This window comes from Drosophila hydei, unplaced genomic scaffold, assembly GCF_003285905.1.
Source record: "Drosophila hydei strain 15085-1641.00,03,60 unplaced genomic scaffold, DhydRS2 tig00000060-arrow-pilon, whole genome shotgun sequence".
NCBI classification, from domain to species: Eukaryota; Metazoa; Arthropoda; class Insecta; order Diptera; family Drosophilidae; genus Drosophila; species Drosophila hydei.
The window spans coordinates 2,419,165-2,446,399 of record NW_022045656.1 but is presented as its reverse complement, the minus strand read 5'-3'; the positions used below and the strand labels follow the sequence as shown (position 1 = coordinate 2,446,399).

The 27,235-nt window shown below is 39.6% G+C and overlaps 1 protein-coding gene across 3 annotated transcripts in view; it reads left to right on the top strand.

Annotated features, from left to right (window-relative positions):
* LOC111592154 (matrix metalloproteinase-2) overlaps window positions 1-27,235 on the top strand; it is a 93,904-nt gene that overhangs the window by 11,831 nt on the left and 54,838 nt on the right. Inside the window, exons 1-3 of one of the 3 annotated variants that reach the window (XM_023304203.2) lie at window positions 9,630-9,708; window positions 9,993-10,094; window positions 10,209-10,399. In XM_023304203.2, coding sequence (XP_023159971.1) covers window positions 10,005-10,094; window positions 10,209-10,399 — 281 coding nt within the window. In that variant the 5' untranslated portion in view covers window positions 9,630-9,708; window positions 9,993-10,004. Of the gene's footprint in view, window positions 1-9,629; window positions 9,709-9,992; window positions 10,095-10,208; window positions 10,400-23,906; window positions 24,539-27,235 lie in introns of those variants that run through there. The other 2 variants (XM_023304202.2, XM_023304204.2) reach the window with 2 other exon arrangements.

The window sequence follows — 27,235 nt, the reverse complement described above, 5'->3', positions numbered from 1 at the left end:
ACAAACGGGTTTATTGCCCCGCATTTAGTTATCTAAGCTTTGAGATCTGCTCAGTCGGCTGGCGCCTAAGCCTAATCCCGGTCTATTACTCGGCTTGACCAAGCACGCAGCAGGTTTCTTGTTTGGTTTTATGTAACCATCGAAGCTACGTTCAGGCGAAGTATCTTAAAGATTCCGCCAAAGCGTGGGCAGAGAATGTGCATAGATAGATGAGTTAGGAAGTAAAAGTAAAAGAAAAGTGAAAATGAAAGGAATAATGAAATATTTGCGTAAGGAAATACATTCGTGATTATTAATATTAATATTATAAGTCGATATTGAAATGGAATAGCCTTATATAGAAAGAGGCTTAACATATATGATAGGATTATATATATATTTATTTTTTTTTTAAATAGATCATGAATAATCACAGAACAAGGGAAAGTGATAAAGAATTATATTAATTTTGTATTAATATTAATTCTTTATATATATTCAGCTTGAGAGAGCATCGAATTCTTGGAAGTATATCAAATTCTTATATGATATAAGATCTATGAAAAGAGCTGATGTAATTCTGAAATATTAATAACCAAGCGAAAAGAATATATGTGTATCATATAGAGATCATTAGTGAGAGATAGAAAGTCAGATAAAGAGGAAGCACCAAATAATTAGAATTAGGAGCTGCAGAAATTAGATATAAAGATATATTCCGCCTGCTGTTTATGCAATCCACAGTCTGATCTTATGATATGCATACAAGTAAAGGTCGTCATTGGCATTAATAGACTATACTTGAAAACATGTTTATCCTTTTAAGGCTTAACATGGCAATTTGAAGGCCAAACTTGAACTCTCATGTCTTACACTTAGGAAGTGCTGCAGTTCGTGCTGTCTGTTTGCAATTTCTTAGTTGTGTCTGTGTGAGTGCAAGGCCAATACAGTCTTGGCCCCTTTTGGTGAGCATTAGCATTTCAAAGCATAAACTAGCTGGAATATATGGGCAAATTCAATTGAATTATTAAATAAATTGTGTCGCATATGCGAGTTGACGCAACTCGTGGTCTCAAGTCCTCAGTTGAATCCCCAGAGATATACACAGCGCCAGTTATCCAGGTCTCAGGTCTCTTGGTCTCTTGGTCTCAATACTCAGTTCTCGTTGGCTATAAACACAACGCACAATATATATCAATGACCATATCGGGTGACGGTGGTTTAATGCGCCTGTTGCCAGCAAATGGTTTTAATGTCATAAGTTAAAACGAAACCTTTTACCCCAAGCATCGATGCTCGATGCTCGATGCCCGATGCTAGATGGTCGATGCTAGATGTCTGAGATGTGTATGTCGCTCGATGCTTGTCCAGTGTCGACTCCGATTTCTTGTCAGTTGTTGAATTTGCATATAATTGGACTGGAATCCGGGTCGGGCCTGGCCAGGCCGGGCCGCTGGCAGTTCAACTTGATTTCCACTGCAGCCATATGGTGCATTTCACAGGCGCCAGCAGAAGGGGCGGATGTGGAGGTTGGAGATTGGTATTGAGGTCTGCTGTGTGTCTGTAATTTCAGTGTGTGTATTTATTTAACCATCGTGCAAGTCATTGAACGCAAACGTTGTGGCTCGTTTTTGTTTTAAAGGCAACTCAATGCGATTGTGCATAAATAATGATTTATTTGTTTATTGCAAAATGCGCGCACAAATACGCAGTTAATCAATTTATTTATTTTGTTTTGTTCCGTTGTCTTTAATATGAACTCTATGGTGCCAGTGAGAAACCTTGGATTGCTGCTGACTTTTTAATGCACGCCATTTTCCATTTTCCATTTCACATTTTCGCATTTTCCCATTTTCTACATTTTGCCGCATTTTCCATTTACACAAGTTGCTGCCCGGCTCCACCAGCCCAGCTGTGGGCCATGATGACTTGTTGCTTAGAGTCCCGCGGCTGTTAAAGCCCACAGGACAAGCCCCGCCCCCTTGTCTGCCATCGCTGCTGCCATAGCCATAGCCATGGCGAGTGGGCGTATCTCATCACTTTCCCATAAACATTCGAACTGTTTTGGCAGGCTGGGGCCTGCGCAGGTTTAGGGGTTCGAGCTGGGGCGATATTGCAATTTACGTTCTGTGGTCTAATTAAAGTGCAAGTACAACTAAACTTGTGGCAGGTTGAGCAACGCTTTCAGGGCTAGAGACGAGGCAAAGCGCCCCTCGGTTCAAGTGCCAGCGCCATGCACATTGCGTGCTCGCTGTTTTGCGGTCAATTCATTTACTGGGCTCCCATTGCAGCTAAGAGATTACAGCGTGTCAGAGCCATCGACGAGGATTCGAGCACGAAAAAGAAACCACTCACGACATAGCCAAAGCAACTCCAAGTAAAAGTGACGACTTGTGGAGGCTTTCATTTAGAAGTCTAAAAAGATAGAATTATATAAAAAGAATTATATACAAAATCTAAGCAATTACAACTCTTATGTGCATAGTTCTTTGGAAAGACTGCATTAAAAATTAATTTAATTAATTAATTAAAATATATATATTTTATATATTAAAATGAAAAATCGTTTATTGAGAACAGAAATAATAAATTAATAATTTCAATATTTTTCTAAAATACTTTCGATTGTCTTTCTAATCCCACATTATATATGGCGCTTTAAGACACGACTTTTCGTGTCACGACACGCTTCCTACTCAAATTGGTGTTGCAGCTGCCACACAGTGCTGCAATATAGCAAATATATCGTACGAAGGCTTCTCGTTCTTTGCATTTGCTTTTGTCTTTCGCAGTCCCCGGTTCATTTTTCTCGTATCTCACATTAATCAATGTTGATTTCAATTAATTTAACCATCTCTTCACTTGCCAGTCATTGTGGCCGGCGTCCTTTTTGCTTTTTTATTAAACCAATAATACAAACAACAAAGAGAGTAGAAAAACGAACGCCGACGCACACACATGCGCTCCTCCTTCAGCTCGCGTGTCTATGCTCTCTTTTTTATTAAAATTTTGCAGTCTATAAATTTCCAAGAGGTGTTGGGCCTGGGCTAGGCCACTGCCAGATGGAGGCACGCACAAGGAGAGGCGGGCAAGTGCGAGGGCGTATCTGGAACGCATGTGTTTCCCAGTTGTACATACAAATACATATACACCATATATGATATGATACTTAAGTTTGAGATGGCAAACGGAAATGCGTGGAGGGCGCTCGACTCCATTCAGTCATAAATAAGCATATGCAAAGGAATGCGATTTGAGATTGGGGCAAAGCATTTACCCATCACACTTCGGCTCTGACGTAGCTAAGTGCGTGAAAAGCAATTGAGAAGTGTTTTGTTTTTATATAAATTTATTGAGTCAAAATCATAGAAAGCCCTTCTTCATTAATTATCATTGCATTAGAAATTGAAAACAAAGTCTTGGGACTTAAATACAATTTTAATTTCATAAGAAAATTAGTTCAAAAGCAGCTAGATCAGACTTCCTCAATGCCATATAACAAGCTTAACAGGCTTATTTAAAGACATCAATAATGATATTTATTTTTGCTCTTGTCAAGGATATGTGTCCTTAGCAAACACTCAATTTCAGGTCTTAAAGTTTTGTAAAAATTTGCATGCAATTTTATTGATAGTTCTCAAGGACAACTGCAAACACAGATACATGCAACACACACAACCGCCAGATGGCAGCCATTATCATTTGTCATGCTTGAGAAGCACATAGAAAGGCGGCAGCAGTAGCGAGGAGCTGCTATAACAGTCGTAGGAGCAGCAGCTTGCCAGTGAGTGCATATTCAAGTTTCTCAATTGAGTTTTGAAACATCTCATTCAATGCAGCAGTGAACATTTTTTATGTGGCATGCAACACACACGCACACAGACAGGGAGAGAAGCAATGCGACCATTATATGATTGAGTTATGTTTTGTTGTCCCTGCGGCGCAGCTAACACGTAAAATTCTATTCAATACCTCCACTCCTTCAGAGGCGCCTCCTCTTGCGCCCGATTTCCCACTCGTTTGTAGAAGCCATAAATTTTGTGGGTAAAACCTGTTGTTGTGTGTGGCAAGCAAGCCATATCATGGCCATATCCTGTCAATTTGGCCCCGCCACTTGCCTTGCCACCCAGTTGCATGCAGCTCCTTGCGGCTGCTGCTGCTGCTACTGCTGCTGCTGCTGCTGCTGCGTTTTCGTTTTTTGCGCATTTCTCACAATTTGTTGCGCCTGGTCGCTCGCCTGGCGTTTGACTTGACTCGACTTGGCAGGCGAACAGGCTAACGCAGGCTAACACACAATCCTGCCGACTTCCCTGCTTCCCTTTGCCTCGTGCTTGGCAAGGACAATGTGTCGCCTATCGGATTTGCCTGGATCGAGCTGTTGCCTCTGCATCTGGTTAGAGTTAGATAGATGCGCTCGTTTGTTGCAGTTGCTTGTCATTTTTATAGGTTTGTTTGCGGCTCAGTCGAGTGGGCGGCTGTTGCCTGTGTGTGTGTGTGTGTATGTGGGTGGGTGGCTGGCTGCAGCCCTTATTGGTTATTGGTCTGCCTTTATTAGTTGCTGCCTGTCGTCGCCGATGCCAAGAATTATGGCTGTCAATAGCCATTGGGCCAATGCAGCCTCTGCTGCCAGATAAACCAATTTGATTTGTTTGTGTGGCCAACTGCTATGCCAGTGCCAGTCCGGCCTTCACTCCTTCCGTCCTGCCTCCGCGCCGGTTGATTAAAACATATGAGACACGCGCACCCGCACCCGCACTGGCCCGCTGATAGCTATTTGCACAAGTAATTGAGTTAAGTGACACACAGGCACAGAGTGGGTCTCATTTAATTGTTGTGTTCTTATTGTCCATTCATAATTATAATCCAATAAAATAATAAACATATCGCATTGTTCAAATAACTTTCACACACACACTCTATCCACGGCCAGAGCTTCTGTCACGCCATCTTAACTAAATTAAGCCAAAACATTTATGGCGGGCTACGTTTACACTTTCACAATTGGTTTTATGCTCTGTGTTCGGCATCTAGCGTGGGGTATATTCGCTTCTAGACTTATTTAATATTTAAATGATGTTTACTGCCAATTAATGAATATTGCTATTTAGGCAATATCTATTAGATATTTATCAAAATATTTGCTACAGTGAAGCATGCCAGTCTTGGATAATACTTTATTATAATTATGCATATATATTTTTTTCTTTATTGAGTTATTATTAATCTATGCATTTTTAGTTACTTTTATTTGTTTTTCTTTTTAATTTTTCTGACATAGATTTACCCATACCTTCGTTTTCTTTCCCTTACTCTCTAATATTCTAAGTTTTTGACTCATTAGTGACTAAGACCCACTTTATACACTCTCTACATTCATCTATCCATCTCAATATGTCATCGGATTTGTGTCTAATTTCCAGAAATAAAATTTGATAAATTTCAATTTGTACAGGGCATGCATTTGTCGTTCATTTCATTTGTTGTCAACTTTTCCTATTCCCGTTTGCTTATTGGTTTCTGTGCTTGTTATTATTTCTGTATCATGATTTTGTTTACACGCCAAATGCGCACGTACCGCGCGTCGCACTTTTTACTATGATTATTATTATTCTACTTTTTTTCTAGTTTTTTTCTTTCTCTCTTTAGTACTCACCTGTTTTATTTATTTATTTTGTTTTTGTTTCTGTCGCTTTTCTATTAGCCTGAAACGTCGCTTGACCACGTACGACATGCACTGAAGCCAACGGCTTGCCATGCCCATGACCCCCTCTGTGACTATTCCCCGCTCGCACCTCTTTTCGATTTTCAAACACGTAGAGCGCCAGCAAATTTCCCATTTCCCATTAAAAGCGCAAAAGGCCAATGCATAAATGATTGATCCACCCCATATACACCTGGACCCTGAACCACCCGCCGACCGAAGGGGTTCACGGCTTCCGTTGGGCCCAGTGCGAGAGGCTCGTGCAATTCATTCACTTAGTCACTCACACACTCAGTCATTCATTCATTCAGCCAGTCATGCATTCATTCATTCATTCACTCATCGGCTATTGTAGTTTATTATCGGCGTCTCAGCAAGCGGTCATAAAAACACAGCTGCTCATCAGACCCCTGCCAAGTCCGTCCGTATCGTTATCGGTATCTGTGACTGTCTTTAACAGCCTGACTGTATCTTTTCGCTGGGCTTGGGTCGGGTATCCGTGACACACCTTGTTTAAGTAATATTTATGGCAAATGACTTCGATTAACAAAATTGACTAACAGTTCTGAGGCTTATTTGCTTTTACCGCCGCTGCTGACTGTTGAAGAAGGGCCGCTTGTCAGCCAAAGAAGTCTCTATAGATATGACTAATGCACGTAAAATTGCTGTGATCGATTGATCTATTTAGCTGTAGCTTGGGCCTTAAAGTTGTGGGCTAATTGTGAATGATGTTTTCTTGAATCTTCTGATTCACAATGCAAGATCTGCCTTAGTAACTCTTTCTGACTTTATTTCTCTCGACACTGCATTATTTCTTCTTTGGCTTCAATCTGTTGCCTACGTCAAAATTTGATGGTCAAGTTTTCATTGTTTTTTTTTTTCGCGCTTATAAAAAATTAATCAAGTGTCGCCGTTGCAGACATACAGTTTCCGCTCGTTGGCTGTCCGATTCTCCAATTGTTCGCTTCTCCACTTTGTCCAATTCCTTAGCTAATAAAACTTGTACATATTTTAATTGATATTGTTTTCATGTATGTTGTTTTACTATTGTTGTTGTTGTTGTTGGCCATTGGCTTCAACTGTAGTTGTAGGCTCCCTGGCCCGATACGTTATATGAATTTCAATGTGCTTTTGTGTGGGCTTTCTTCGACTACCCTCGTCATGCACTCATCCACACACACACAAACAGAGAGAGCGAGACGGCGCTACGTAACATAAAGTCAACATAACGTTAACGTAACCGACTGACGCTGACGCGTTGCAACAACGTGACAACTTTTGTGACTGTGACGCACTTTGTGACCAACTGGTTGCATGGACATTTCCTCGCTGCTGCTGCTTGCTGCTTGCTTCTAGTTTTTCTTGTTGTTTTTATAGAATTTTTTAAAGTTCTCCCTCGCCTACAGCTGGTGTCAAGTTTTTTTTGAGCTATTGTTGCACTTGCATAGCTGCTGCCAGCGTTCCAAAGTTACATAAAAATACCTGTAAGTCATGCAGCAGCGTGTGGCATGAGGCAAGCTGAACAAAAGAAACCAATTAGATTAAAAAGACTTCAGATGCTCTTGCTCAAATCTTTAATCTAATATATAATCATATGTGCTAGACACTTCCCACGAACAGCTTATTCATGTCAATTCTCACTCGCTGCGAATCTTTAATCTGCGCTGTCCATAAATATATCAAATCATGTATGTGTATGTAACATGTTTGGCTCGTCTTGGAACGTCTATAAATACCTACTTATTCAGCAAAGTTTCCCAAATAGTTTTCTACATGTGGAGAAAAGATTTTCATGGTATTTCCAAGTTTTTATGAGTTCTTTCGGAAAGGCAGTTTTCATTTCCGAATACAATTATCATTTTAAGTTGAAACTAAACATTTTTGAAAATATTTATGCATGTAATTATTTAAGTTTTTCAACTTAAAAAATATTTCTAAAACATTTACTTAATAGTAAAAAAATACAAATTAATTTTATTGCAAAGGCAACACGAGGAATCTGGCATTAAGTATTCAGTTGAAGCTATGCCATTATATATATATATATATATATATATTATTTGAATATGCTTCGAGCATATATAGTAAAGCGCCTTCGACGATTCTTCTTCAGGAATTCAAGACGATTAAATGCGAATAATAAATGAACTCTATGCAAATACCTTTATCAATTATTATCTAATCAATATGCATTTTATTGCTATAAACTCTTCAACAAATATTGGCCAGTTAATTAGTAATTAAGCAATTAGTTGAATGTCGCCAACAAGTTCTTCAACTTGTTGCAGTTCTTCATTGCCAATTGTCGACGTTCTGTAGCTTAAAGTAGTTTAGCCAGTTCGAACTTTCCCCTTCGCCCTTAGCCGATGGTGATTGCGTGACACAACGGCTTCTGGAGTTATCTCAGTTAGTTTTATATGCATCACACGATGTTGGGGCAACGCACCATTCATCAATTGATTCCACAATAAATTCAACTAATCGCCTTATAGCGAGGGAATCTTAACGTGTTAACGATTCTCCGGCATGAACATTTTTTGTGAATCGACTTTTGGCGCTGATTCTACGACAAATGTTGTTGTCTGCTTTTCTGTGTGTGCTAGTTTGTTGTATATTGTTTTTCACATGTTTTCAACAAATTACGCGGGAGGGGAGAGAGGGGGCATGGCAGAGAGTGTGTGTGACAATTTTCTCATATATCCGAAATGAAAGAGAAAATTTAATTTGCAGGTCACGTAAGTTGCTGGTGTGTGTGTGTGTGTTTGTGCGAGCGTATGTGGCACGCCCCCACACACGCATGAGTGTGTCTCGGTGTGTGTATGGGTAAATAAATTTGCCTGGTTGCCTTTACTGTGTGTATCTTCTCTCTCGCTGTGTGTGTATTTCATGTAAAAATATGCAAATCCAGTCTACACATATGGCCGAAGCTCTGTTTTGTCGTCGCTGTCGCCCACTTTACAGTTATGACTGTTTATTTGGTTGCGGGCCATGGCCCAAAAAATAAAAACAACAAAAAAGCGAGAAGAGGAAGAGCTGGCACAATATATGCCCATCGATTGTGACCAGACTCGCAGAGGCCTGAAACTGAAACAGCAAAGCCTGAAGCTGATGCTGATAGCAGCTATTCTATACGCTTGCCTCCAGATACCCTGGAATGTCATAGTGCATGGGGTATGTTGTTTGGATAGGGTCTTATATGCACAAATTATTTTTTTTTATTTTTTCTTTTAATTTTTCTGTTTTTATTTGCAATTTGTCTTATACTCGATAATAAACCAATTTTTTAAAAATAATATTGCATAACCGGATGGCTTGGGTTCCAATAAGATCAATTTACCTACTTTACATATTTATCTAATTCTGTGGGGCAGATCTAGGACATGAAGTCTTTTAAGTCGCCTGTGGTTGCTTGAGTCATTATTTATTAGTCGATTTAATTACTTACCAGAGTAATTAGCAAGAAAACTGCTTCTAAATTGTTTTGTTTTTAAATACTTTTTATATTCCAACAGTATTTAGACTATTATTTTTCAATATTCCTCTTGCTGTGAAGCGCCCAGCTCTCATTGTTTTCTTAAATAGTAATCAAACAAAAATAGTATAAATCTTCACTTTAGCCTAAGCTTGATGGCTAAAGCAAACACATGTTAGTTCAAGTGTTCAGGCTTGTTAACTAAGTTTTCTTATATGTGATCTAAACTAACTAATCTTAAAGCTTAGTTGCAGTTAAAATTTCGTTCATATATTTCCCAAATATTTAGCTGCAATATAACCTGCAAGCGATTGCATCGCTGCAGTGCAAAGAGCAGGAAATCTAAGACTTTTATTTATGTCACAATAAAAATTCTACTATATTTAAACTTTGACTTAGTAAGCTTTGCGCTCAGCTTTATAACGATTTATAATTATTTCTATTAAGCAAGTAAGTAAGCCCGCAGTCGAGCAGTCCTGCAGCTTAAGCTCTCCATCTTCTACTTTTTATTGGGGCTTCGTTCTTTTTTGTGTGGCATACTTTTTGGCTTATTAATGTAACGTTAAACTTTGCTGTTGTTGTTTTTGGTTGTTTTAGGTTGTTGTGGGCTGTGTTGCTGTATTGCTGTGACTGTTGCTTTTATCATTAACTTTATGCAAAAAGTTTTTTATGCCAGCATCATTTGCCGACGCGCCTACATTAAGCCAACAAATAGTTTGGCTCTCAACCATTTTTCCCAGTTTTGGCACACTTCCCTAATGCATCTGTCAGTCTGTCTGTGCATTCAGTCTTCTTCCTCTTTTGGCCTTCTTACTTACCACAACGTTTCCATCTTTGCAGTACAATTACCTCATGCAGTTTGATTATCTGCCCAAGTCGGATCTGGAAACGGGAGCTCTGCGCACCGAGGAGCAGCTGATAGACGCAATAAGTAAACTCCAGGTAGGTTGTTGCCAAACAGCAGACTGCAGCAGCTGCTGCTGCTGCTGCTGCTGGTGCATGCCACATGTATTATGCACAATTTCACAAACTAACATTTGCGTCTCCGTGCCACAGGAATTTGGCAACATTCCAGTTACGGGCAAAATCGACTCGGCTACGGCCAAGCTAATACAACTGCCCCGCTGCGGCGTGGGTGACAATAAGCATGCGTATAATTTCTCACCGGATAATCTGGATCATGGCCCGCGTAAGCGTCGCTATGTGCTGCAGGGCGCAAAGTGGGATAAAACGGATCTAACATGGAGGTAAGTGCTAAACAGCACAAATAACACAAATATCATATTATATATATATTTCATATTATTGAAGAGAGAACAAAAATGTAAACATAGTTTTCACGCTGTACTTGTTCTAAAAAGTGCGAGGAGTATTTTAATTAGACTCTGAAAACCTCGAAATAATTTATTTGAACATCTGATAAAGTGCTACAATTAGCTGCTTACAAACTGGCAGCCATGAAGGATTTTTTGATTCAGTTTATTGAGTGCAGCCTTAAATCGTGCGCGGTTCTGCCAATATAAACATCTTAAATTTAGATTTAATTATTACTAAATCGATTCCATTCTATAGTATATAAAGCTGCAGGTGCAGGATGTTAACTTTGCAGCCTTTGACTGTTGTTGATAGACAGATTAGATGCGATGTTGGTTTGGAGCTGGAGCTATTGTTGCCCAATGAGTTCTGTGTTTGTAGCAATTGCTACATCTCCCATGAAGCACCGAGATTCTCATAAGCCAGTTAGCTGCAGTCCATCTGTTGCAGCCCGCTTCACAGAGTCCCCCAAAGGTATGTCATACAGGAAAGTTGAGACAACTTTAACTTTGCTGTTATACGACAGCATAAGAGGAAGCACTCAGCATGCATCATCTGGCTTATAAGCACTTTCGTAGTCAGCTTTCTTGTGTGACACTCTGAATCGGGTATTTAAATAATAGACAAACTAAGAGTGATATTTGATAGATTTGAAAACGCCGAATTTAACTTCAAATAAATTTTGCATATTTATTAATTAAGTAAAAAATCTTTATATAAATTTAGCTGATAGTTTATGTTAAGCAGTTCCTGGACTGTGAATAAGTTTGCACATCTTTTATTGAGCTAAAATAATTTGCCAATTAAACTCCAAATTAAAAACAATAAAACCAAAATTAGAATTGAAATATTAAAATAAATAATCAATATATAAATTTGGAAAATGAAAACCTTTCAACTGCTTTCTTTTCTGCTGTGCCAATTTTGCCAACTGATGCACTTTGCTTAGTTTAAAGTTGATTTTCATTATGCATTTTCCCACACAGTATCCTTGACCACCCTTATTTCCCCTTGATGCGCATTTCAATTAAACTGCATGCAGTTCATTAATTTTGCAACGCTCATTTAGACGCGAATTTATAATTTTATAAGGCAAGCAGCAGGTTCCCAGCTCCCATGTCTGCCGCTCGCTCTCTCTTCACTATTCAGCATCCAAATGAGCTCCTGCAATCTGTGTGGCGACCCTTAACCCCTGCCCGCTCCCCCGCCCCTTAGCCACTCGAATGTCCTGTGCATACGCGCTTTCAATTAATTCAAAACTCAAACGTAGCGTAGCTTGTTAATTTTTATTACAGCCATTGCATTTTGTCAGATCTGGGGAAAAAAAAGCGTGAGGCTACCATCCGCCCATCCCCCAGCAGAGCCAGCCCTCATTTGCTGCAGTAGTTATAGTGAGCGGCGCCGTTGGGTGGCAGCGCTCTGCATTGCATAATTTGATGTCTAAAGTGTGTTTTTATGTAAAACAAGTTTTCTTCTGCTCTGTTTTTTGCTGTTGCTTTGTTGCTTTCTATTGCTGTTGTTGTTTGGTTCTTAGCCATGCGTAGCAACGTCTGCGTGAATTGTTAATGGCCAAGTTGGCCCGCTGTGCCAGTGGCGGGGGCGTGTCGGCTTGCTGCGGGGTCTGCGGGTGTCGCCAACTTGGCGCTTTCATTAAACACTTTGCGCCAAATTGAATTTTATGATGGCCAACACCCGAAAAAGCAGAAAAGAATATGAAGAAGGAAAGCTGTTGCCTGATTGCAGCTGTCATCTTGAATGTTCTATTTGATTTTTAATGCGCCAGCTGCATAATTGCGCTTGAAATATTTAAGAGGCAAAACTCGCTCGAGAAACAGCGGCTCATTAATAAAAAAAACGCTGCACGCATTCAATTTGCATAGCTGTTGCAGCGGCAGCTAGAAGGGAAAAACTGTTGCATACTTTTGCGCGGCGCTTGAAAAATGATTTAACTCGAGAGAGTGTGGATTACGCATACGCAGCGTGCGGCTGGCGCCTGGCGCCTGCAAGTCAGCTAGCTATTAACGCCCACATGGAATGGTGCTTGCCACATACCACATGCCACAGGCCGCCTGCCGCCTGCTGCCTGCTGCCAGCTACATGCCACAAGCCGCATGCCGCAAGGGCGCATTGCATGCAGCGATTTAATTATTTCTTGTGTCGTCTACGCTTAATTGGCCATTAAGGCAAAAGGCGGCTGTGGGCGGGCAGCTAAACATTATTTGGCCCGCACAGCGGGCGAGTCAAACGCAACTCAAATTGAGTTTACATGAAATATACATAAGGCACACACAAACGCCCAGTCAATATATATTGACCTGGTCTCCACTTTTTCTCTCTAGCTTAGCTGCATGTGTTCACGCTTAATTGCAAGCGTAAGAGCGTGAGGGTTGCGGGGCAGGAAGGCAGGAAGGCAGGAAGGTGGGAAGGTGGGAAGTGCGGCCAGTTGCGCCACAGCAGCGGCAGCGAGAAGTGTTTTTCCATTTCCGGTGCGCGGCGCAGCATGCAAATTGTCGAAGCGGAAGTCGTTTTAAGCATTTTGTACTCATTTTGTTTTCGCACAAGGACAAGTGACAACATCCTGGCCCTGGACAAAGTTGTGCCCGCGTGCCACGGCAAATGCCTCGAGATGCGAGTATTAACTGCTGAAATTGTCGCTGCTGCTGCTGCTGCTGCTGCTGCTGCTGCTGCTGTGGCTATTTCTGCAAGTGACAAAGACACAAATCAACTGACAACAGCGACAAAACCGCAGCAAAGCTGCCAAACGGAAGTCGACAGACAAACTTGCTTGTCGACCAAAATGTTTTAAGCCAAATTGGCAATTGTTTTGCAATGGGAAACAGGCAAACGTTTTATAATATGCCATTTACTTCACTGCAAATGAACTTTCTCTAGCTAGGGTATACCTACAAATAAAAGCTTTGAAGTGGATAAAGACTATTTGTTCTTGTTCTTGTTCTTGTTGTTCTTGTTGTCGCACCTTGTAAGGTGTTGAGCAAAAGTTTTGCCCCATTCTAATGCGAAGCGAACTGGTTTTTTCTTGTAACTCGCAAGAAGTCCTTCAATGAGTCTTAATTAAACTTGTTTAACTACGCAAAAAGTCAACAATTGTAACGCTTTAGCAGTTGTTCGGGCCATTTGCCTTCGCCTAGTCGAGTCCCTGCTGTCGTCAATTGGCATATTTTTTGCTATTTACATACCCTGCAAAATGATTTTTAGCTGCAATTGACAGCTGGGCATACTCTATTAAACAGGAAAATCCTACATAAGATGATATTGCCTATATAACTTACAGAGCAGCCGCACTTTCAGCTTAGATAAATCATTTGAATTGGCTTAGCGCTAGGTGCACAATAGAAGACATTCAAGAGATAACTATTAGCTGATGTTTATTTGATTCCTTCATTTAACAATTTAATGGGTATATCGACTGGTTGAGCCCTCTTCGTTAAAAACACTTCTCACTTATTTTCGATTCTGTTTTTCAGCTTTTCTTTTCTAGTTTGGGCGACGTGCGTAGATAGAGCGAGAGAAAATTGAGTGAAAATAAAGTGAGATAGAATTGTCCATTGTTCAAATTGTTATCAAATGGTTGCTGCCAGTTAAATGCATTGGCAAACAATTGCTCAGCCAAAAATAGTTCGCAATGCGCCAATAAACTCTTTTAAAAACTGTTGCATTTCCACACACTTTTTGCTAGAGAATTTTTTGTTTGACTTTAAAGTGAATTGAGAGACAAATTTACTCGTTTCACTTTTCAAAGTTTAAATAATTTGGCATAAATTCGTTTGTTATATTATTAAAAATAGTTAGAGCACTTGAAACCTATTTCAATGCATTTTTGTGCCTTGTGAAAATGTTTCGAAGGTAAAATTAACTCAAGATTTATAATATTTAATACGATATTGTGAAATACTAGAGTTATAAAATATGTAACAAACTGTGTGCATAGAAAGTGTGAGAGAACTGTTCACTGCATGCCACAGATAGAGCGTTAAATGTTTGTAACGGCCAAAGAACGGTTTTATTACGCATACGACCTGTTGTGCTACATAAGCTTGGCCTGCGGCTTAGAGGCAAGTGGGGGCCACCCTGTCAATTGCCAATGAGACAACAAAGTTGCAACACTGACCAGTCACATTAATTGGCACTTGTGCGTTTGTGTGTGTGTGTGTGTGTTTGTTGTGGGCATTAATAAAGCGCTACATACAGCCAGCTGAAGGAGAGTTGGCCGGGACAATGGGGCTATAGCTGCGGCCAAGTTGTGCCATTTGTTAGATTTTTAATAACATTAATAAAGTGCACAAAGCACAGAGTCAAAGTGCGGAGCGCACGCCATGGGCACGCGCATGTCCAGGATGTAGCGCACGCATACACAGAATGAAAGGCTGGAAGACCGAAGCGGAAGGAAGCTGCAATCGAGTCACATGGCAAGTTTGCGTTTATGCTTATTAGCGCTGGGCTCTCGTGCATACGATCCATTAATACAATGCAGTACAGCGGGCGCTGCGATAGTAGGAGGAGTAGCAGGAGAGGAAGCAGCACAACCCGGTCCAGGGCCAGTAGCAGGAAGAGGAGCAGGAAGCTATAGCATCCTTTTAGCTGCAACATAAAGAAAACGTGTATGAATGTCTTTGGCATTGGCTGGCTCATAAAAAGTACGACATACATCAGCGCGAGCTGCGTCAGTACGCTGGATCCAGGACGTGGGGCTCCGCCTGTCATGTTACAATGATAAAAAGTAATTTTATGACGCACTCACAACAATGCATGGACGCAGACTAAAACCAAGAACCCGCTGCACTTATTGGTTCGACAGGCGTGCATTGTCTTTGCCAAGACTGAGGACCCCGCATATGTCTATGTGTATAGATATATATGTGTCTATATATGCGTGTGTGTATGTCCTTTTGTAATGACTATAGCTGGGCATAAAAGGCGTCGCTTTTAAAAGCGTACTCTGCACGCCGCGTGTAACTTGAAACGCATGCCTCAGACGGCAGATCCTGCTTCTGCTTCAATGCCGAAATGTCGCTGGAAAAAACTTATACATTTTAGTGAAGTTGACATAGAATCGGGCCAAGTACGCTTGAAAACTGCAGCCACATTAGGTTATTAAGAGCCAATAACTAACTAAACAGAAACTTTTCTTTTTGCAAAAATTCCCACATATTAGACACAATTTAATTTAAAATTAAATTGCAGAAAATCTTAATATTTTAGAGTCATAATTAATAAAATAAAAAGTGATCAAAAGTTTAAAAATAAATAATATTAAATATTATATTTATATTAATATTTTCTAGGATGAATTATTTTCTTAAAGTATTTTTTTGCACTTAAAATATAACTATTTAATATATAATGATTTCCCAATTCGAGAAAGTTCAAATATTCTTAGTTTACATATACAGCTATTTAATACTTAGGATTTTCCACTTCAATTTCAATTTTAAATGAATCTAAGCCAGCTTTAAGACAACCTTCTAATAAAAAATGTTGCGAAATTTGCTAGAAAAATTCTAAAAACATTTTGCGGCTCTGACTGCATTTTAATGCCATTTGTTGCAGCTGTTGCTGCTAGCCGCAAAAACGCAAAGCGTGGAGCGCACAGGCCACGCGTGGCAAAGGCTTAAATCAATTTCGGTTCGGCGGGGGCCAAAAGCCAAACATGTGGCAAGTGTCACTGTGCAGCTGCAGACATGCCACAGCGGCCGCCAAAATGGCAGTCGTGTGCGTTATTTCCGTTTCCGCTGGCCGAGGTCGCAGCCATTGTTTTTTAATAATATATTTGTATATGTATTTGCTTATACAAATATATATATATATTTATTTATAATAATTTATGCAGCAAGTGAAGTAAATCACACGAACTGCAAGAGGCAGAGCGAGGTGGAGAAAGGGTGTGAGGAAAGCTGCTCGTTAAATGCCGCAAACAGAATATGGCAATAGTTTTATATGAAAGTTGTTGTTGTTGCAGCCGCTGCTGGTGCTGCTGCTGCTGCTGCTGCTGCTGCAGATTTTTCAGCAGTCATTTGCAGTTGCTGCTGCACTTTGTTGCCTGCCTTTACGCCTCCCACTCAAAGGACTTCCACCCACAAGCTGCTCCACTACAGCTACCCTGTTCATTTTGGCCCCGTGGCAAGTCTAATGGACGTCATTGGCCATAGTTTGCTGACTTTTTGTATGCTGTCAAGTGCTCGCACTCGAAATTATTATCTGCCATTAATCATGGCTATAATGTTTTGGCTGGCTGCTATAAAATGGAAGTGGACCAAGTGGATACCAACACAGTAGCAGATCCACAGCCCCTCTCTCGCTGACGCCCTTCCCGCTGTCTCTTTTTCTTACTCGCCCGCTCCCCCAGCGTTACTCCAAGAACTTTGGACACTATGGCAGCTCAGCGCCATGTCGAGGGTAGCAAGAACTCAAAGCTCTGATGAATGAGCATTCGCGGATTTTGTAAATTTTTAGCGCTTAGCTTCAACTCGAAGCAGTTAATAACTGAAGTATGTCAAAAGGTATTAGTTAATAAAAGGTGGGTTCGATTGGGTTGAACTAAAGCAAGCTAATCTGATATTCTTCCTTGAGATTAAAAGATTGATAGATGAAAGCTCTGAGATATGATGTTATGCTGTCTAGCCATTCGAATTTAGTATAAGTTATCATGGAAGATCCGTAGATAGGATCAGGAATTTTATTACCCAGCAGCTAGTGCTGAAGGAAGCAGTGTCTACTGCAAGTGCCACAGCAGCTTGGACTCTCGTTAGAGAAAATTCTTGCAACTGGCTTTGAGCCACAAAGGTCCCATGGATATCACAGCTGCAGAGCTGTGGATCGAGGCTGTTTTTACGGCTCAATAAAACTTGGTGTTTTTAATTAATTCTATTTGATAGGCCATTGTCTTGCGCCTTGATTTAAGCTCTCAAATCCATCGGATTCAATTGATTATCATTGTTCTTGCGATATAATACATATATAATAGAGAGGGAGCTCTCATATGGGTCGCACTTTATTTTTTTCCATTTAATGTGTGCGACTTTAACTCACACTTGGATCTTTCTGTTTGGAAAACTCTTTGAATTGCCCGTGCATTTATAATTTTCTGCATCACTTTATTACAGTGACAATTATTTTAACTGCAGGGCATTTTTATTACGACAGTTCTGGCTGGCATTTTTGTTGTTGTTATAGTGGTAGTAGTAGCTGTTGTTGTTGTTGTTGTTGTGGCTGCTGTTCACCCCCTGCACTTTTCATTTATTTATATTTTTTCGTGTTATTCGACCGCCCCCCGCGTTGAGACGCACGAGTCTGAACTGTTTTTTTTTTTAGTTTTTTTTTGTGTAATACACAAAGCCACACGCTGGGCGTACAGCAGGGCGCAAAAGCCCTGGAAAAGCAGTCCACAGTCCACAGAGTCCAGACTCTGGCCATAAGGTATTGTAAACTATACATAAATAACAAGCTCAATTTAGGCTCATATTAAAATAGAAAATAGAAAATTTTGTGCTGAGGCAGGCAAAAAAAGGTGAGGCAGGGAGGCAGGCCAAAAGTGTGTCAACAGTGTGTGCGTGTGTGTGTGTGTATAGAAAGGATTGTTTATTCTTATATGGCTGTCTGAGCTAACTGTCTGAGAGCAGCTCGCACTCACACACTCACACCCAGACACTCAGACACTCATACTCGTATTCATATTCATACTCGTATAAAATTTATGACATGGCATATTTCCTTATGCTGGCGAAGGCTTTGCATTTTACATGAATACCGATACCGACTCACATATATATGTGTATATATCCTTTTGTCTTAACGCCACTGCCGTAGAGGCAATCTGATACGGCCAAAGGTGTAGCATTTCAAATTTAATAAACCACCACAGCAAGCAGGCAGCAAGGATAAACAACAACAACAACGGCAAAAACCACTAAGATGAAGAAAAATTGATTCTTACGAAATGTCGTAGCTTGAATACTCTTTAAGACTAGCATAATAAATAATAGATATGGAAATTTCATGACAAGACTTATGGAAACTATATGATACAGCAGTTAGATCTTGATATAAACTTAACAGCAAACTGAAGGCATATGGAAATGGCGAATCTACATAATAAGATTGCTTCAGATTAAATTTTGCTATCTATAATATTATATAAATAGCCTTTTTATTTTAAATTTTTATTATATATACTATATTTAGTCCATCTGCATTGCAGCGTTTCACACTTCTTGGCCCAATGAAAGTAGCCCATTAGAAAGGGCTGTTTCAGCAAGAAGAAGCACAAGAACAACATGTGGCACTACCTACCGCAAAATTTCATAAGCTCGGTAAAGTTGTATGCGGGCGTAGCGTGTAACCGGACAGAAGCCCGTACCCCTTGAAATCCGGTTCGAATCCATTGAAAAAGCATTTAGTAATGCCCACGCTCAGACCTTGTTCTGGGTTTCAGTTTCTGCGTTTGGGTCCGCTTTGCTGTACGTGTCAATGCAGCAAGCAGAGTTTTTGTGTATTGCCTGGCCCTGTTCATGTTATTCCAAGCTCTCTGTATGTGTGTGCCACATCAGTCAAAGCACCGCAGCAACAGCAGCTTATACACACACACACACACACACACATCTACTCACATCTGCCCACACCCAGTGACTGATGCAATGTTGCATGCTAACGGTTTTTCTGTCGCTGGCAACTTAACACTCACAGCTGCCTTTGCTTTTGCAGGCTCTGACCAATTGCTGGTTGCACATTTTGCATCAGCTTTCGGCTCTGTGTGTGTGTGTGTGAGTGTGTGTGCTAATTTGGCATCTAATTTTGTAGCATGGACAGCGGCAAATGAGCAGCTTGCAACTGCAGCCAGGCAGCCAGGCAGCCTGGCAGCTGCTGCTGCTGCTGATTTTGCTTTTCTACTTGCAATCGCAACTGTCAAACCATCAAAATGAGATGACGCAAGCAGCAGAGGCGACAATTGCATTTTGTCATTCAGTGTTTACCCCCCAATTCACACCACAACAAGAGCATCATTTTTGTTTTAGCCTAACAAACTTCATTAATGCGCAAATGCGGCTCATTCGCCAGCTGTTACGTGGCGTACAGTCCATCAGCTGTTAGCTAACATTTCTTGTAATGTTATTGAATAATTAGACATTGACATTGGCTCGTATCTGTTGAGCTTGACGCAGTTCAATTAACCCAAATGCAAACTAACGAAGAGTGTAAAGTTGAGTTAAGGATTCTTCAATGACGTAATCTAAGCCAAGGGGCCCAATTCATATGGATTGGTCAAATGGATGAGTTTTTCTGGCAGAGAAATCATCAGGAATAATGAACCTATCTAAGTCATGCTCAGATTCCATTGAAATTGTGTTTATATATTTTTTTTGTTAATTGAACAACATTTCTATAAGTCTAATTATATGGCAGCAATCAGTACAGTCTCTTTACTGTTAACTAATATTGATATAAACATTGCATTAAAGAAAATACTCAACTCTGGATGTATTATGCAAAGCTTAATGTTGGGTACAGTCTGCGCGCTGTAAACTAACATTGAATTTGTTTTCTCTTACTAATTAAACATAAATTGAAGTAGCATATGTTAAAACTCTTTGCTGTTAACTAACATTCTGTTATATAGTCGAGCTAAATGTTAAATTAGTCAAATTTCGCATTGCAAAATTAAATCCCAAAATAAAAATGCTTCTTGTTTTTGCCTTTATTTTACTTTGATTGTATTAAGGTTGAATGAATATTATCAGGCAGTTTATACCAATGTGCGAGCGCTGTTAATTAACATAGGCTAACTAATGTGGCTCATTTAGTCGACTGTTGTTCATGTCGCCTATAGTATGCGATTGCAATTAGCAGGCGCTGGCAGCACTTTAAATTCAGAGCCTGACGCGCTGCCAGGCTACTGAACATAAGCCAGCTATAATATATATATATATAAATGTATATACATATATAAATGTGTATGTGTGTGCGTAAATGCGTTATATGGAGGTTATAGCAGCGGCGAAATTATGTTTGCTTACGTGGCCAGTGTCGCTAGCAACAGCAACAGCAGCAGCAGCAGCAGCAACAACAAGGACAAGCGTAACAAGGATGTCGCCAATGTGGACAACACCAACAATGCGGCTTGAAATTTGACACTTTCACAGTTGGCCAGTTGATTTGGTCGCTTGCCCGCCATGGCCTGAATGACAGCGCCCTGCTAGCTGCTCCCAGTGGCCGCTCCATGCTGCCGCCTGTCTGCATTTCGTTAGATTAATGTCCTGCTCAATCATCAATAGGTTCAGCGTACTGCGCCGTTTTGTTTGTATAGCACTTGTTTATCGGTCGTGGCGACCGGTTTGCGCCCCGGCCATGTTCTTTGGGCGCCTTTCGTTTCATTCCGTTTCGCTGTGTGTTGTTTTTTTCTCGGTTTATTTTTTCTGTAGCTGCGCTTTATCCTATTTATTACGGCTTTCATTTTGGCTTGTGCATTCATCCTTTTGCTTTGTTCTTTCGTTTACTTTTAATTCATTTAGGTTTTCTTGTTGTTCATTTTGATTGATGACCACTTTAATTGCGGATATTAAATGACAAGCCAATGGCGCATCCACCCCCACTGACCACACCCCTCAGCCCATAGCCCCAACTGCCTGCCTTGGCAAACACTATGTCACCTTCTGCTCCTGCCTTCAACTTTAGCATTTTGTGGCTTCATTTTGGCGCTCTAATTTCCAGCTGGTCAGCAGCAAATGGCTCGACTTTATCGATCTTTGTGTGGGCGGGTTTCTCCTCTCTTCACTGAGCTGCAGCAATTTGTTGTGTTTTCGTGCACTCTGTACACACACACACACACAAATACACTGACTGTGTGTGCACACACTGAGTTAATCAAAGTGAAAAAGAATTGCAATTTGATGTTTGACCAAAAAGGTAGTTTCGCTTGGTTCTTCTGTTAATGAAGAAGGAATAAAACCTGATAGCTTCTATATGAAGACGAACACAATATAGTTACAGTGCTTGCTCGCTAAAAAAAACTTAAATTTACAATTAATTTTTAATCAATTTAAAATTTAAAATTTTAAATTATTTATCTATTTATATATAATAAAATAGCTCAGGCATATTAATATACATTTATTTTAATTAATTATTATATTTGTCAATATTCTATAAAATAAATGAGCATTAAAAGATGTTTCATAAAATACTTTAAAATCAATTAGAAAATGCTTCTTTTAGTGCTTGAATTCTGCAATTTTTTAATTTTATTTATTTTTAATGACCATTAGAGATGCTTGATTGAAAGAATTTATAATATATATAATATTAGATATAGTTTCTAGAATGCTTCTATAATCAATTGTAGCTTTGGAGTTTATTGTGGAAGGACAAGTTCTTTTGGCATCTATTTTCATGAATAGAAGAAATGAAAATTGCTGAAAAGAAATAATTTATCTTAAGAAGTTTCAGATACTTTTCTTAAAACCTGTGAAATGTGCTCATTTTATGATCTCATATTACTAAATATTTTATCTTAGAATCCAAATATTTAATTTGAAGTGAAGTCTTACATTCTCTAGTCTGTTCTTTGAGTGTGTTAAAAGAATAAATAATTTATCTAAATTTGTAGCACCTTCTCGAAAATGTCATTGATATTAAACTATTAAAAACACTTCTACAAAGTCATTCACCGCATTCCCACTTACCTGTGCGGAGCTGCTCTAATCAGGCATTCCGGCACGCATAGGCAGATAGTTCTTAGATTAGGAGTAAGGGAATGCCACAGTTCACGCTGCTTTATGCCTTTGATGTGGGCGCTAAATAATGTTGACTTTGCCAGCCAGTTAACGTACAGGTTGATGATGACGGCGACGACGATGATGACGTTGTTGATGATGCTGCAGAAACAGGAACTGGGCTATATAACTACATAATAATTCTAATGAAAAATGTCAAGCTGCAAATTTGATTACTTGCTTTGATTGTCAATTAAAGCACAACAACAAATTTGCAGTGTAGAAATCTCGTTAGCTGTTCCCTTTGCCTTTCCCTTTCTCTCTCTGTATAAATATATATATCTTTGTATATTAATATGTATGTATGTGTGCGTACGTGTATATGGGACCGCAGATGATGATGAGCGAATCCTAATTAATTTTGTACACACAGGCACATATTGTTGTGCCTTGCATTAAGTGACACAGCAAATCAGTTGGCTCTCTCATTAGGCGCATTAATTGATAAATTGATATTGGCTGGACACAGCCAGAGGGCAGAAGTTGTTTGTAGTTGGGCGTTATGAACTAAAACTTAACTTGGCTCAACTGAACTGAACTGAACTGAACAGAATCGACTTGAACTGATTTTATGGCTGTGTGTGTGTGTGTGTGTGTCTGCTGGTGTGTTGCTCTGTTTGTATTTTGACCACTTGCAGTTGGAAGTTGTTAAAAAGTCGCTGGAACTAAAAGAAAAACATCAAATCGAACCCTGTCTGGCTGTCAAATCAAACTTTGATTTGATTTGATGCTTTTTGCCGTGCAACTTTTATGCGAACTGACATGAAGTTTGTGGCCAACAACAATCAGTTAATGCAATGCTAAGATTCAATGTAGTAGAAAATAAAAAAAACTGAACCCTGTTGTGGCAAAATTTCTGTGTTGATTAATTGATTGTGGGTTTTTAGTGTCAGCAGCGGCATGATTAATGCTATTGTTGTTCTTATTTGTTAGGGACAAAAGCTTGTGCGACCAAAACTGTTAATTGTTGCTAAGCGTTTTAATTTTCACATGTGAAAAGGTAAAACATTAGCAAGGGCAGAACAAATTGCGTAAACAGCAGCAGCTCTGCATAGAACAATAACAGCGGCAGCAAGGAGCAGCTACACTAACAGCGGTTGCAACAGCAAGAACAATATTAACAGCGGCGACAACAGCAGGAGTAATAACATCGTGAATAACATTAACAGCAGACGCAACAGTATTAAGAACATTAAGGGTAACGCAGCAGCAGAAGCAACAACAGTTAACAGTTACAATAACAGCAAGAGCAACAACAGATTGATTAACAGTTACAACAATAGCAGCAACAACAGCGTCGGCAGGTTAAATGCCAAAGCGACAACATAAAAAAGACTAAAGCACGAATCTAAAAATGTAAACGAAGGCAAAATACGAGCAGTTTCATGCGAAAGCCGAACCACAGCGTAACTAATTAAGGATGCGCCTGCGCCGTAGGCAAAGAGTGTCGCTTGTTCTCTCGCTCACACCCGCGCGCTCTTATAAAGCTTTTTCCTCGAGCTTTGGGATCAAAGCAATGCAAAAAATGGTCTTATACGTAGCTTGATTTCATTGAAATACGGCAGCACAGCTGCTCGAACGTTCAGTCGCTGGCAAGTGGTCGGTGTGAGTGGTTGGCTGCGCAGCAAGCAGCAAACAGCACTGGAGCAGCAGCAGCACAGCACAGCACAGCACAGCACAGCAACATCAACATCAACACCAATAGCAGTAGCAGGCAGTTGCTAGTGTGTGGTGGCAATCAAAGTTAAATTGCTGTTAAATTGATATGTGTTGTTGTTGTGGGCGATCAACATCAGCAGTTGCAGTGGCAGAAGCAACGACAGCGCCACTCGAATCAGCAACGCATTCAACGTCAACGTAATCCCTGCCACTTGACGAACAACAAGCAGGACTCAGACATCGTAGCCTGTTTGACAATGGAACGCCCGATTAAAAAACAAAAAATCAAAAAAAAAAGGAAAAATGAAGGAAAAGAAAATCCATCGCGCTGAAGTACTCAAGTGTTGGCCAAGTCATTTGTGCGTTCATTGTGCAGGCAGCGGATCCTCTGCAACTGCAGCTGAAGGATGACTGAGCCGTGCATGAGGAGCAGGCAGCGTCAGCTTAGTGCAGCGCTTCTCCTCATATAATGTCTGCTAATATTTGAAGAGTGCGCCGCATTAATTGACATGAAAGCCAAAATGAGGGCGAACAAAAAAAACTGAAGAAGAGGAACATAAGGAGGAAGTGCAGGCTGCCTAGACTTTGGCTTTCGGTTGACTTCTAATGAGCGGAGCTCACTTCTGCTAGGTAAGTGCCGGCTTAAGCCTAAGACCTGCTGTGGCTTCTTAACTCTTATGTGTGTTGAATCTATGTGTGTGTGTGTGCTTCGGCGGGTACTTGTGTGTGTGTACTTCTGTGATTTGGTGGCGAGGCCAAAGTGATTTATGTGCCAATAAATGCACGAAACGTTCGTATTAATATTGCATTTACTCTAACATTTGCACTCGTCCCTTCTCTTTCACACTCTCGCTCTTATTCGCTCTGTTGCTTACGCTAAGCCACTGGCAAATGCTGGCCAATATTTTATGGCAAATTAGCCTGGCTATGTAATTTAGTGTTGCATACACAACAGGCGCCTGAGCCCCTCTCGCTCTCACTCGCTCTCGTTCCTTCTCAGACACTAAATTACATAACTGTAGTCAACCATATGGCACAAATTATACGACAAATCGTTGTTGCTGTCAATTTGCAAATTAGAGACAAGCACGCACACACTCGAGCCCTGTCACACACACACACCAATTTTGTTTGTTTGTTTGTTCGACTGACTCTTTTTATGAGGCCTGGCAATCAGCCATCAATTGTTTAACATATTGCACTTTATTATGTGCATTGGGGTAGGGGGTTGCGGTTGGGGTCTACTACACACATATGCATACATACCCCAGCATTCGTTTTTATTGCCCTGATTGCGATTTGTTCGATTTGCAGCAGTTGATCTGCGGTCGTTTCTGCTTGTTTTTCAATATAATTATATGTAATTACATTTAACAGTCATTTTTCTACATGTTTTTACCGTTTGTTTAATGAATGTGTTTGTAATTTTAATCAAATGCTGTATGTTTTTTGTTTGGCTCGTATATCTGTGTAATTGAATTTACCATAACTGTTGATATATAAGTACTTAAACCGTTATTTTTTTCTCACCTGAAATATTTACAATATAAATTAAAAATGTGCCAGGAATTTGGCAAATTGTTTAATCAATCACATCCAAATCGATATCATTCATTTTTGCTGTTATCAATTTGCATTAATTAATATATTTACGTATATATGGCAATGTCATGATGCAATTGCTTACAAATAATTATTCAAATTTTTAGACAGAAATAAAAAGCAAAAAAAATCTGTAAGGCAAAGCTTTGAAAGAAACGTATAAACTAAAATAAAACAGATTTTTATTATTATATATAATACAAATATAATAATAATCTTTAACTTATAAGAGCATTGATTCATAATATGAATTAAATAATTATAATATTAACAATTGAAAATTTTATAAAGAAACAAAATATTCCTTTTCAAAAAATGCAAAGGAAATTTAAAAGACAATCAAAATAGTTTACTTTATAGAAATATGAGCAGCTTGCGTTAAATTCCAATTCGTGCAAACTATTTGCATTATATTTTGAACTCTTGATCCAAGAATCACAAGTTTGAATATTTGCTTCACTTCGAAGTGAGAAAATCTATTCGATAAGCGTTAGAGCAATGCCTAGCTAATTTGCAGTCAATTTAAAGGCAGCCTTTCCGTGTACCTAGTTCAAATATTTGGCTCAAACACTTTTGCTTTCAATGGCGAATTCAATTAAGAGCGAACAAAAAAAAACCAACAAAAACAAAAGTGCGCGGAGTGTAGCGAAGTGAAAATGTGGCCTGAAGCTGCCGTTGCTGTTGCCGTTGCCGTTGCCGCTACCGCTGCTGCTTCTTTTGGCTAGCAAAAATCTTTTTTAATAATATTTAAATGGAATTACTTTTAATTAAGTCCAAAGTCCAGAAGCAACCACAAAAGGCTGCAGCAGTTAGGAACCAGCGACTACGCAGCCAGCCAAAACCAAAATGTTAACAGTCTCCAATTACCAAGTCGCAACACAAAATGCAAAAAAAAAGTAAATGAAAAATAAAAAAAGAATTACCAAAACAAGAAGCAAAATATTTAAGGTCTAGATGCATGAATATTTAATACTCTATTAATGTGGAATGATTTCGAGAGCATCAAAAAATTGTTTTCCTATGACTTTCATTAGCTGTGTTAGGGGCATAAAGCAAAGTAGATCTGACTGAAGTATAAAATTACATAAAGTTATAAATTTTAATAACAAAAATGGAATTTATTTTGTTAGTTCAATAGTTCAATAGCTTGAAGAACTCACAATATAGATCTATTCTAATCTCAGTTAATTCTGTTAAGTTTCTTTTAGTTTAGACATTTTCTATCACAGTCAGCTTATTATTCGGCTCATAGTAAGAGTAAATATTGGTATGAATACTTTCAATGAAGGTCTAATCTATAATTGCTGCAAGTCCATCGAAACTGTTCATAGATTGGTATGCAATTAGCATTTTAATTGCGGTAATCATCTACTTTCAGTTGTGCCACGTAAATGAGCTGGCACACGATGCTTACGCTTGGTTAGGGCATACAAATGAAGCGCAAGGTGATTAAAATTTTACCTAGCTAGGCAACTGCTGGTCACTTTTACTCTCTGCCCGCCTCCGCGGCCCTAAGTTCTTGCCTTTTCTGTTGCCCTTTTGCATTGCTGTTGTTTTCTTTTTTTTTTTTGCTTTATTTTTTTTAATAAGTATTAATTAATGCAAAAATGAAGAACTGGAACTTAAGTAGGGCTTCTGCTGCCGACGCCGCTTCTTGTTTTACAAATGAGCAGCGCTTTTGCAGTTCCTTTACTTTTATTTCTTTTTTTCTTCTTTTTTTTGGAA